This window comes from Citrus clementina, unplaced genomic scaffold (genome assembly GCF_000493195.1).
Source record: "Citrus clementina cultivar Clemenules unplaced genomic scaffold, Citrus_clementina_v1.0 scaffold_2, whole genome shotgun sequence".
Classification (NCBI taxonomy): domain Eukaryota; kingdom Viridiplantae; phylum Streptophyta; class Magnoliopsida; order Sapindales; family Rutaceae; genus Citrus; species Citrus x clementina.
This window is the reverse complement of record NW_006262688.1, coordinates 6,759,112-6,771,510: the sequence shown is the minus strand read 5'-3', so window position 1 is coordinate 6,771,510 and position 12,399 is coordinate 6,759,112. Positions and strand designations below refer to the sequence as shown.

General features: G+C 33.5%; 2 protein-coding genes across 3 annotated transcripts; both read left to right on the top strand.

The window, feature by feature from the left end:
- The first annotated feature begins 228 nt into the window (after positions 1-228).
- On the top strand, positions 229-3,643 carry LOC18051592 (1-acyl-sn-glycerol-3-phosphate acyltransferase 3). Of its 2 annotated transcripts, none has more exons than XM_024191537.1 (11): positions 229-666; positions 849-971; positions 1,068-1,107; positions 1,218-1,291; positions 1,593-1,652; positions 1,931-2,008; positions 2,094-2,252; positions 2,335-2,430; positions 2,852-2,944; positions 3,118-3,204; positions 3,302-3,643. In XM_024191537.1, the coding sequence occupies exons 1-11, from the start codon at positions 586-588 to the stop codon at positions 3,551-3,553; spliced, it is 1,143 nt and encodes a 380-aa protein (XP_024047305.1). In that variant the 5' UTR covers positions 229-585; the 3' UTR covers positions 3,554-3,643. The 2 variants fall into 2 exon arrangements, with proteins under 2 accessions (XP_024047305.1, XP_006446109.1); XM_006446046.2 differs by having other exon boundaries at positions 2,335-2,460.
- Positions 3,644-4,124: 481 nt separating this feature from the next.
- On the top strand, positions 4,125-6,861 carry LOC18051591 (heavy metal-associated isoprenylated plant protein 41). Its single transcript, XM_006446044.2, has 3 exons — positions 4,125-4,371; positions 5,054-5,252; positions 5,937-6,861. Exons 1-3 carry the CDS (start codon positions 4,194-4,196, stop codon positions 6,727-6,729), a joined length of 1,170 nt encoding a protein of 389 aa, XP_006446107.1. The 5' UTR covers positions 4,125-4,193; the 3' UTR covers positions 6,730-6,861.
- Positions 6,862-12,399: the final 5,538 nt, after the last annotated feature.

Here is a 12,399-nt window from a genome sequence, read left to right as displayed (position 1 = left end):
AAATCCTCCATCGCTATCCCAATTAAATTTATTACGGAATGAAATCTAAATTTTGAAACCATTATTGTTCCTATTCTTTAATTGGCCAAATTAATTCAAATTCTCTCAAAAGTAAGAAGTTAAAAAAATGATTAATATAAAAAAATATATATATTAGTCATCATTTTGTTAAGTTTGCCAATAGCATGGGTGGAGAGAACAAACATAAAAAATAAAAAATAATAAGAATTAAATAGATATCGAATATTTGGTTACCTTGCCTGCTAAACAATGGCAGCAACTATGAGGTGGGTTTTGTTCACAATGAGCAAAAGGCGCGAAATATCCATCTCAAATGCCCCAACAAAATGGGAGACTCGCTCGCATGCAACTGCCAAGCACAAACGTTAAAATTGGCGCTATTTATAGTTTCTGCCGAGCGCCAAATTCCAAATTCTGTAATTTCTGATCAAATCTATCTAATAGCCAAATTAATTAATTACCCACTTCTTATTTCCTTCTTAATTTATGCAGCAACGCTAATGTGAAAGTGGTTGGGTTAATGATTAATTAATTAATTCTTAGGTGATAATAATAAAAGCCATAATGGCAATCCCAGCTGCACTTGTAGTTGTTCCTATAGGCATGCTTTTTATTCTCTCTGGTCTCATTGTCAATTCCATCCAGGTACTTCAAAACGGCCCATTTGTTTATAATTTTGCTTTTCCTTGCAATTTTTTTTTCTTGATTCTTAATTTTATTACAAAGATATGTTTACCATTTGGTGTGTGGAACTTAAAATTACAGGAGTTACGTTTGAGTAACTTTGGTTATAATGAAAAAATGGTACCATTTATTTGTGATATCAGGCTGTTCTTTTCGTCCTTGTTCGTCCAGCATCGAAGCGTGTCTATAGACGGATCAACAAAATAATTGTAGAATTGCTCTGGTTGGAGCTTATATGGCTCATTGATTGGTGGGCATGTATTAAGGTTTTTGATTGATTACTTCTCTTAAATCCTTCAGTTATAATATTTTGATAAACTTTCTGCGGTCCAGTGGTTATACTTCGGGTTTGCTTGTTGCAGGTTGAATTGTACGCGGATGCAGAAACGTTCCAACTGATGGGTAAGATATATTTCTGTGTGTTCTTGAGTATAAGTTATAGTGCAATTCTGGCAAATATTTGGAATTAATTTCGCGCGTTGACATTCAGTTTGTCTTTCATAATGTTTTAGGTAAAGAACATGCACTTGTTATATGCAATCACAGAAGCGACATTGACTGGCTTGTTGGATGGGTTGTAGCTCAGGTTGCTTATCTTCGTGAACTTTATTAGTTTGGAGATATGATGTTTGCCTAGTGTAGCGTAAATGCTGTCAATCTTCACCCTTTAATTTCTCTTTTTCATGGAATTAGGCAATTTTTGTCCATTTTTGTCAATCTACTTGAATCGAAGTTTTTCTGCCACTCTTCCAAGAAATATATGCATTGTCATAGAGATTTATTGTAGATTTGTATTCTCTAAGTGCAATGAAAGTCTGTAAGAGTGTCTTTTATTTGTAATATTTTGTTACTTTTCAGAAGCTGACTGGAATTTAATCTATTAACAGCGCAAAGGTTGCCTCGGTAGCACGCTAGCTATCATTAAGAAAGAAGCAAAGCATCTCCCTGTGAGTTGGAAATCTGAACAGTATTCTCATTTAATAATTCCTTCCAAATTTATATGCATTGGTTTGTGAAGGTCACAACAGTGAATATTCTTTTTCTAATTTTTGAAACATTTGAATGGCATCATTGATTAAGTGAAAGACAGAACCATATTGTGTAGATCATTAAAGTTGATGGTCCATTGGGATGCCAGGCTGCTAGGAAAAAGATCAAGAAGTAAAACATCGAAAACGTTGCTAAAATTCTTTTGACTTTTATTTTCTCAATTAAATCTGTGCAGTTCATAGGATGGTCCATGTGGTTTTCTGAGTATGTCTTTCTGGAAAGAAGGTGGAATAAGGATGAACAAACTTTGAAGGTAAAGCTCAATACATTTGAGAACAGATGCATTTTGTGAGTTACGTTTTGCTTGATTCATATAATCTCAGTGTCTTGCTCTGCAGTCAGGTTTTAAAAGGCTGGTAGATTTTCCCATGCCATTCTGGCTGGCTCTGTATGTGGAGGGAACCCGTTTTACAGAGGCAAAACTTTTAGCAGCTCAAGAGTATGCTCTTTCAAGAGGGCTGCCCATTCCTAGAAATGTTTTGATTCCTCGTACAAAGGTAATGTAGTTGAAATTTGTAAAGGGCAGTAGCAGCAGATTGTTCATGTTTTGCTTCTCATTCTAATTTGTGTTGTTATCAGGGTTTTGTTTCAGCAGTAAATAATATGCGCTCATTTGTTCCAGCAATATATGACTGCACAGTGGCTGTTCCCAAAAGTCAGCCCCCACCTACGATGGTGAGAATGTTTAGAGGACAACCCTCTGTGGTAAAGCATCCGAACTCCCACATTAAATAGATGATTTTGATAGACTGATGATGTATTTAATTCAATCAATGGTGTTAGGCCGAGACAGCACATCTGATACCAAATGCCATTATGAGAAAATCCCTATTACTTGAATTCCACAACTCAACAAAATATGTTCCGGTGTTTACTCTTCCTCCCAGTACATGACACATTTTTCTGGAATATAAAGGGCTTATACCTGTATGCTCATGTAGATGCTGTTAAAACAAAAGAAATTTATGCCAAAAGCATTCATAAATCGCCCTAACTCTTATATAGACCACATGGGCATTCAAGCTAGAAGGGAAAACATCCCCCTAGATCTATGTAGTTCATGATTTGCATGCTTCTGATTTGTCCATTTCTTTAGGTAAATGTGGAAATCAGGCGACATTCAATGGAGGAGCTACCTAAAACAGCTGATGGCATTGCACAGTGGTGTAAAGATGTATTTGTGACTAAGGTACAGAAGTTTTTTATGTAAAAATCCATGCTTCTCCAAACATATTAATATCTCTATGCCAAGGGGGTAATTGGGAAATTATTTGCTTGATCCAGGGCTCTAAGTTGAAAACATCACTCTATGCTATTTTCCATTGTGATTCATACATTAAGTCTCTCTGCATTGCTTACCAGGATGCACTATTGGAGAAATATCTTTCTAGGGACACATTCGGATTACAAGAACGTCAAGACATTGGTCGACCTAAAAAGTCTTTGTTTGTAAGATAACATACAAATAATTTCATCAAATCAAATTATTATATCATTTTCAATCATTTTTCTCATCTAAAATATTCTCATTTGGTTGTTGAAACAGGTTGTTGTTTCTTGGTCATGCCTTCTTATCTTCATCCTTGTCAAGTTATTTCAGTGGACTTCAATCCTTGCCTCATGGGCAGCTATTGCATTTTCTGCATTTTTCTTGCTCCTTGTCGTAGGTGTTATGCAAATCCTCATACAATCTTCAGAGTCAGAGCATTCTACGCCGCCCTTGAAGATTACTCCTCATCAAGACCCAACAACAGAGAGACTTCTTCCAATATCAGTCAAGACACTAACTACTTCATAACCACAACTCCTAGCTAATTAGTTGCTATTGAAAGAGTGTAATGTAGTATGAAAGCACTTGTAACATTTAAGCTAGTAATACAAAGTTGAATCACCATAATTTTCATTTAGTTATTTAAATTACATTTAATATTGTAAATACGAGTTTATTGAGAGTCTAAATTCATACAATAATTATAGGCAAAATGATTAAGAGGCAAAAGTCTTTCAACAAAACTCCAACAAAATTTATTTCCATTTTCTTGAAGTAACGATATTTGATAATTCTTTTTTTTTTAAAAAAAAAATAACAAACAGCTTTTTGAGAGGAAATTCCCCAATTTTCAAAGTAAAATAAAGTTTAAATAATAAACTCCATAAATGTTGCTGAAAGTGAAAATTGAATTCATTTAGATGGGCTGGGCGCCTGGGTTCCAGGCCATAGATTGAGACAACAACAGCTCCAACAAATTCAAATTTTTTTCTTCCCAAAACACCCTTCTGAACTCCTCCAACTTTGAAGGCATTCAAGTAATTTTAGTCAAACGTCAAGGACAATCGTTATGTCCCTTGTGGGTCATGTACTCAAATAAAGCGTTCAATCATGCAAACCGTTCACAAAACTTTTCACTGTCGTCAAAGACACTGAGTGCTGACCCACTATGGCCTCAGTGGCTATGGCTTCTCAATGCGAAGAAAAAGAAGAGAAATGGATTAAGCATTATTCATCAAATCATCAAATACTGTTAGTGGGCGAAGGAGATTTTTCCTTTTCGTTGTGTTTAGCTTTGGCTTTTGGCTCTGCTTCTAACATCTGTGCTTCTTCTCTTGATTCATATGGTGAAAATTTTCCTCTTTTTAGTATTTGTATAACTGTATGATGGTTGTTTGGATTTTTTGTTTTTAGGGTTTTTTTTTTTGTTTTTCTTTTATGGGGGTTAGTATCTCCCTAAGAATTTACTTAATGAGACCATCTGATTAAACTATACCATTTATTTTAAATTCACTCTTTATTATTATTTCTATAATCAAAGTGTCCGTCTTAAAATTATAACCGGTGGTGATAGGTCTGGTCTACACTAAAGATATTGTTTAAGTTTTTATATGACTCAATACAAATTAGTGATTGATTGTTAATAAAATTTAAAACAATAAAGGGACAAATTTTAACTATTTATAGATGATAAATAGTAATATACAAGTATCAAGAGATTTTGAGCTTAAAGTTCAGGAGAAGATCTTAATTTTTTTTTATGTTGTGAGCAGATTTGTCCTATTTATAAATCTTCTTTCCCCACTTTGATCCTTGAAGCAATGATCAGTTTTGCTTTGAAAAAAAAAAAAATTGTAACATGAAGGGAAAATCAATCATTTTTAAAGCTTTTGTGATAAAATGGCTGGAATGGTGACTCCGTTGAGAACTGATAAATAGATTTTTCACATCGTATATTGTGTACATTATTCTCATATCTTGTTTATTGGTCATTGTGGCGACTACCATAATTTATATTTGGATGATCAGATGATGTCATTCAGAAGTACAAGAGAGCAAAATCAAATTTGGACAATTTAAAGAAGTTGGGTACATGCATTCTCCATGGAGTTGATGCAACTACAATGGAGCTTCATCCTGATTTGCGAACGAGGAAGTTTGATCGAATTATCTTCAACTTTCCCCATGCAGGCTTTTATGGAAAAGAAGATAACCACCTACTTATTGAGTGAGTTGTTTTAGGATGTGCCTATAATTGCAACGCTTCTACCTAATGTTTGAGTGTACAATAGCTAAAGTGTTTGGTAATCGCACATGTTTATTTAATGGCAGTTGTGGATTAAATACTGAAGCATCTCCAGCTCAGATATACCATTACTCTAGTTTGTTCTAGAGATTTTCTGTACTTCCTAAATTATTGATTTGAAAATAAGATTTCTTTGCGATATTCCAGCCATTCTTAATGCTTACTCTAGATTCTGAAGTTGTTTCATAGCAGTGTAGCTAAACAGTTATGCTTCAAAAGATGACCTCATTGAAGATAATAAAACTTGCTTGAAAAAGATTAAATTTATGCTATAGAAGTTTCTAGAGGGGAATTGCTGAATTGGTAAAGAATCATAGTTTCATTTAGTTTCAGATACATGTTGAAAGTGAAAAAAAATCATAGTTTCATTTAATTTGAGATACAAGTTGAAAAGGAAACCTCCACTTCAATTTTAAGGGATTTTTTTTTTTTTTCTATTTGGATGATTCTTGTGGAGGATTCTGTTATAAGTTTTTGCTTTGAATGACTGGTTATGTATCTTGGAAGAATTATGAAATGAAGTAAAAAGGCGTAGGTAAAGCAGAGTCCTCTGATATGTGCCAATACAGTGATCTCATATCATATTGTTTCGTGTGGTAATTGCAGGATGCATAGAAGTCTTGTGCGGGACTTCTTCAGAAATTCGAGTGGCATGCTAAGGGATGGTGGTGAAGTTCATGTAAGCCACAAAACAACTGTTCCATTTTCCAACTGGAATATCAAGGAACTAGCTATTGGAAGCTCTTTGTCATTGATTTGGTGTTCTGAATTTAAAATCGAAGACTACCCAGCTTACAACAACAAAAGAGGAGATGGTCCGAGATGTGATGAGCCCTTCCCCTTGGGAGAGTGCAGTACCTTCATATTTGGATTCCTTCCTGCTGGAAATAAGAAGTCTGGTGGAATGAGTTGCAACGAGTATACTGGCAAAAGATCTCGGCCTCTTCAAGAGAATCCATTGTATTCAAGATATCCTCATACAAATTCAACCGCATCTTTCTTGAATATACAAAGAAAAAGGCCTAAGATAGTTGGTGGTTACTTCAATTCCGTCAGGGAGGATTTCGGAAGAGCTGGTAATTGTGTCGGCTGCTCCATTCATGAATTTCCTAGGTTTGACATTTCCGAACATTCTCAAACAAGATTAATAGGGTTGCCTTTGTTCAGTGATTTCCCAGGAGGACATTATAGGATCTATGATGACTGCTCCAGTAACGCCAATGACACACTTAAAAGATTTGAAAATAATGTGGGCTACCCTCTGGGTGAATCGCTTATTTCATACGAAAGATACATGGTAGAAGCACCAGGAAGAACTTTAAATAGCTATATCTATCTGATTGATCAACTAATCCGTTTCCGAAGGTTGGGTTTGGATTCCAGTTACTTGTTGCTTTAGGGGAGGAGGAATCTTGAGTAACTATTGTAGTACAGTTTAGAACCATGTTTTCACTTTGGTTCACTTGTAGAATTTCATTTATTTGTTGGTGTGCTGTATAATGTTACCCTCCCATCTGAAAAATTATCTGATCTGCTACCAGTGTATAGAAAATTATCTTAAAGTAGCTTCATTAGATGTGATATCAACTTTATTCTTTTCATTTTGGTTTTAAGTTGATTGTGCGACAAGAGCTGGTTAGGATTAATTTAATAAACAAATCAAATATATATGGAAAATGCTAAATGACGAAAAGGACGACAAAATCGGTAGCACTTCTGTCTTACTTTTAGCCTACAATAACTATTAAAAATAACAATTAAAAAAGGGTTATTTATCGTCAGCCCCCACATGTTTCGACCATTAGCACCGCGCACCCACAAATTTCGACTATGTGCACTGCACCTCCATTTCCGTCAAAAAATTAATTAATTCTAACTGGTTAGGCTGTTATTAACTTAAAAGACCATACTACCCCTAATTTGAATTGAATTGAGTTTAAAATACAAAAATACCACTTACAACTTATAAAATTTACATTAAAAAATAAAATTTAATTATAATAATATCTTTTATTGAAACGATTTTTTCTTCATTCATTATCATAACAAAATTGTAAAACCAGTAAACTTTCAAGATGAGAGACAGAGCGGTGGGGAAGCAAGTGCTACTGGGGAAGCCGTGCGACGATCCTTCAGGTTATGTTGTGTGGGACGGCGTTCACTTCACTCAGGTGGCTAACAAGTTCATTTTTCAACAAACCGCTGGTGGTGCATATTCGGATCCGCCAATTCCTCTGAATATGGCATGCCATCGAATTGAATGAAAAACTGTTCAAGCACGTTTACGTTAATAAATTTCATCTGCTCTTCCTCTAATTGTAATTTCTATTTGTGCAATGTTAATCTTATTATAATCTTATCTTATATCGGACCACTACGTGTTTAGTTGCATAAAACCAAGGTTCAAATAGGCAAATTGTGTGTGATAAATGCGGCTCATCATAATTAAGTTTCTAATTTATGGAGACCAGGTCATCACAACTTGCGGATAAATTCTTTATTACTGCTTTGCTTTAGTCACCCTCCACTCTCTCATCTTAAATCAATCTCCTCAAACTTAGTCCATCTGTCTCTGTTTTCCTCTTCTTTCATGGAGCCTTGTTACCTGAAATACATAACCCTTAGCCTTAATTTAGCCCTATCCATATCTGCAGTAACGTTGTTGCCAAATTCTCCCAAAACTGAAACATCTTTAAAGACTTGTAATTTTCCTGCCATTTTTAACTTCGGTGATTCCAAAGGAAAAGAAAAAAATCAAACACAAAATCATCAGTAGATTACAAAATAATTCCCTAAATCCCACCAAAACAAACAAAACCCAATAATAAAGAAACCGAAGATAATTATACCAAAATTTTATTACAAAAGAAACCCAAACCAAGAAAATTTAACAAAAAGGGACTAAAAATCAAAAACCCTAAATTAAATTATAGAGGCGGTGGGAACGGAGGCTGCTTCAGGCGGTGGCGTCGGCGGCTTCGAACGATGGTAGATCACGCAACGTGTGCCATTTTGTTGTTGTTGATTTGAGACGGCGGCAGATCACACGGGCAGGCAACAGTAGTGAAAGGCAAGAAGAAGAAGAAGAAGAAGAAGAAGAAAAAAGAAAGAAGAAGAAGAAGAAGGCGAAGAAGAAAGAAGCAGAAGAGTGAAAGAAAAAAGACGCGAAGAAGAAGAAGAAGAGGGAAAGAAAGAAGACGCGAAGAAGAAGAAGAGAAAAAAGAAAGAACACGAGAGAGAGAGAGAAAAGGAGGAAAAAGAGTGAAGGAAAAAAAAGAGTGTTTTTTATTTATTATTTTAATCTTATATGAAATTATCATTTTACCCTTTTTTCGAGTTAAGTTAACGGTAGTTTGACGGAAATGGGGGCGCGGTGCACATGGTCGAAACTTGTGGGTGCCCAGTGCTAATGGTCGAAACTTATGGGGGCTGACGATAAATAACAATTAAAAAATGATAAAAAATCAGGGAAATCTCCAAGTCTTATCGTTAAATATTATCCTCTCATTTCGCAACACTTCTTCCCCAGTGCTCTGTACATCTGCTCTGTTAAAAAAATTAGAAGGCCATTTTGTCCACCGACGGTCAACTGCTAACGATCTCTTATTAAAAAAAAAAAAAAGGAACAAAAGCCATAACCCTGCAGTGAATAGAGTCATTGCAGTGAATAGAGTCATTATCATAAATTCTATGAGATTTATGATAATTTTTGAAATCATTGAGGTATAAATAGTTAAATAAGTTCTGATATATTGTATATATGTTATAATGGCTTAGTGATTTATGATAATTCTATAAAAAAAAAAAATTCAATTACATGATTTGTGATCATTTTTGTATGATAACTTGATTTGGGGAAATATTGTATTGATGCGTAACAAAGCAAATTGTAGAAGCTTGCTGATGGCCTTTACCCAAATTGTAAAGCTTGATAATTCTGCAAATTGTAAAACTATTTCATTTTTCGGCTCTCAAATACACCAAATATTTGGCTCTTCACTTTGCATCTTATCTCTAATTTTGTTTTGTCTTGTATATGCTCTTGCTTTAATCTTTATGAGCCATGATCATGTTTTATCTCACTCCTTAGTTCCACATTCCTGTTAGTTTTGCATTTTGCATATATGTTGCCTTTTTGTGTTGATGCAATACTTTATAATTAGGAATGCAAATATCAATTTGAGCTTATAATATCAAGTAGGAATGCAATATTGCAATATTTGTAAGTTATTATTGTGCTTTGTCAAAAAGAAAATTAAGTGTTCATTGAAATGTTCAAATCACGTGACAATAATTTGAGAATCACTCGTTAAACTTTAGCCTTCTTCGCAGAATAATTAGAAAAGTAGATGTGCAAGTCCATGGATTTTTATAGCTTTAAGTTTGATTGTGTTCACATGTTGCAATTGTAAGTTACTCTTGCAGTGACTATCAACCCGTCATTCTCTTATATAAATCTATGGAAGAAGCATTCCTTTGGCTTATAAATTCTATTACCTGTAACATGTTTAATTTAAATTGCGTAAATAAAACAAATAAAAATTTATATTGAATTTTGAAATGATTATACATAGAAGAATACATGGATATTGAGCTCTAGATTAATCAATTTATACACAATAACTATGTAAATGTCTCTTAATCCTCATATGAAATCAATCTACATCCTAATAAAATATATTGACTATGGTGATTAACTCTAACAAAGAAAGCAAATGGCATGTCATACTTGGTGCTAAGATATGTGGTGTCAAATAGCTGTCTTACTCCTCATATTTGCTCAAAATACATTTTTAAATCAATCATGCTCATCCAAATCAATGTTAAAAAAAATAAAAATTATATTTTGCTTACTTTTTTTAAAAGCACTTTAAAATCGCCATAGCATCTCCTTCTCCAAACTATAATTGATTTTCTTTGTTAACAAGATTTCTTTCTAAGAACGAGACATTTTCATTCCACCGGCTTCAACAACAATCGAATTGAAATTTTCGGCAATTTTAATTTCCATACAATCGTTCATTTCGAATCAGTTTTTTGCACTTGCACTAATTCTGCAGTTGCAAGAGAAATACATAACTTTGTCTGGACTCAATTCATGGTTGTGTTGAAAGTTTAAAATTTGAATAACCCATTTTCCATCTTCATTTAGATAACCTATAATTTTAGCATCATGATCATTTTTCACATTAGGTTTTGGCTTCAACACATTGACAAATTTACTTTCTAACTTGCCGTTACGACCATATGTAAATGTCGCATATTTTATAATCACATCACTCCGTTTCGTACTAGTTTTCAACCTCACAAAAAATCATTCTTATTTACTATAGGCTTTGTAAGATGTAAACATTTTTTTTTCATGACTATTAAATAACATCCCAAGAGTTGGGTCATGCTTTTTCGATTGCACATTTTCAATTACATTGTTGGCTCCAGTTTCTTGTAACTCTTCAACTGAATTCTCATTTTTCTAAATTCCCCATTTCTAAAAAATAATTAACATTTTATTAAGAATAAATAATTAAAATTTTTATCCAGTAAATATTTAATCCATTAACTTTCTAACAATTTAAATTAATTTTTTTAACAATTTAAATATATAAAATACATCCAAAAATTAATTTTATTTGAATGTAATAAAAGAGAGATAGTTACCGATTAATGAGCAACAATTTCGTTTCTATCATCCTATGCTCATCCTTATGTCCATTTAGCATAACTCAATACATTACATCAGTTGAATTTTTTTGATGGCAAAATCAGTTAAATTTTGATCCAATTCATTTAGAATTTATTTTTGTCATGCTTACTCGTAATTACTCCATTTTTAACACGTTTTTTTTTCTCTGCCGGCCTGCACAGCACTGTCCAATCAACTTGAGTGACGTCACCTCTTCTCTCTTCTCTCTTCTCTCTTCTCTCTTCTCTCTTCTCTCTTCTTGCTTGCTTACTTGGCGTCTGAGCTTTAGGCCCCCACCGCCTCCGTTTTTTTTTTTTTTTAAATTATTAGTATTATTATTGTTATTAGGGAAAATATCCACCGTCCACCTATTTTTTACACCTTTTTTAAAAATACACAATTCTTTCATTTTTTAACTAGAATCCACCTAAAGTTACATTTTTTTTCACTTTTCCACTTCCGTTTGGAATCCGTTAAGAAAACTAACGGAAACTTAATAAAATGACCATTTTACCCCCAAAACGAAAATTACAATTTCACCTTAAAAAATACCAAAAATAATAAGATTTAATGATGAATATCATTATTGGTACTTTAATAAAGTACAAAAAAATCTTAACTACTAGAGATTATAACTCAATTAATAATAAAACTCTACTTATCTTAAATTCAATTGATGATTTGTGAGATTAGGCTATTTTTAATACTACTGTTATAATTTAGCATTCTAATTACAGATATATTTATAAAAAAAACATGCATTTGATGGTTATGGAATTAATTTATTTATTGACCGATGGGGAAAATAATTAGATTTAATCTAATTATTTTTTATAATTTTTAAGGTAAAATTGTAATTTTCGTTTTGGGGGTAAAATGGTTATTTTTTAAAGTTTCCGTTAGTTTTCTTAACGGATTCCAAACGGAAGTGGAAAAGTGAAAAAAAATATAACTTTGGGTGGATTCCAACCAAAAAATAAAAAAATTGTATATTTTTAAAAAAGGTGTAAAAATAGGGAGACGGTGGATATTTTTCCTTGTTATTATTATTGCTTGTACATTCATTTCAACGTTGTGGTTCGGTTTTGAGTTTTGATAGAGAGAGAAAAATAATATCAATAAAGAAAGAAGCCCAAGGCTTTCACAAAAAGCAACCGCCTTTACCAGCTTTACATGATGATCCCCGACAATCAACCCCGTCGTACATACGTGTCTACATTTGATTTGCTGGTTATGTGATTGTTTGGGCTGTTATGTTACACTTGAGAGTTCTGTCCACGATATGGTCGTTGTAGACGTGCTATATATTACGATGAGGTTCAGAATTTTCCGCGTGCAGACCGACAGGTAGGGGCTACTTGGCGTAAGCTTCAAACAGTAGGGGCT

What these genes read in the sequence shown, in the direction of transcription:
- LOC18051592 (XM_006446046.2), top strand. Translation starts at nt 586, where the DNA reads ATGGCAATCCCAGCTGCACTTGTAGTTGTTCCTATAGGCATGCTTTTT. An exon ending in AAGAAGCAAAGCATCTCCCT is followed by an intron (nt 1,653 to 1,930) that starts GTGAGTTGGAAA and finishes AAATCTGTGCAG; the next exon opens with TTCATAGGATGGTCCATGTG. An exon ending in AGGATGAACAAACTTTGAAG is followed by an intron (nt 2,009 to 2,093) that starts GTAAAGCTCAAT and finishes CTTGCTCTGCAG; the next exon opens with TCAGGTTTTAAAAGGCTGGT.
- LOC18051591 (XM_006446044.2), top strand. Translation starts at nt 4,194, where the DNA reads ATGGCCTCAGTGGCTATGGCTTCTCAATGCGAAGAAAAAGAAGAGAAA. An exon ending in TTCTTCTCTTGATTCATATG is followed by an intron (nt 4,372 to 5,053) that starts GTGAAAATTTTC and finishes TTGGATGATCAG; the next exon opens with ATGATGTCATTCAGAAGTAC. An exon ending in GATAACCACCTACTTATTGA is followed by an intron (nt 5,253 to 5,936) that starts GTGAGTTGTTTT and finishes TGGTAATTGCAG; the next exon opens with GATGCATAGAAGTCTTGTGC.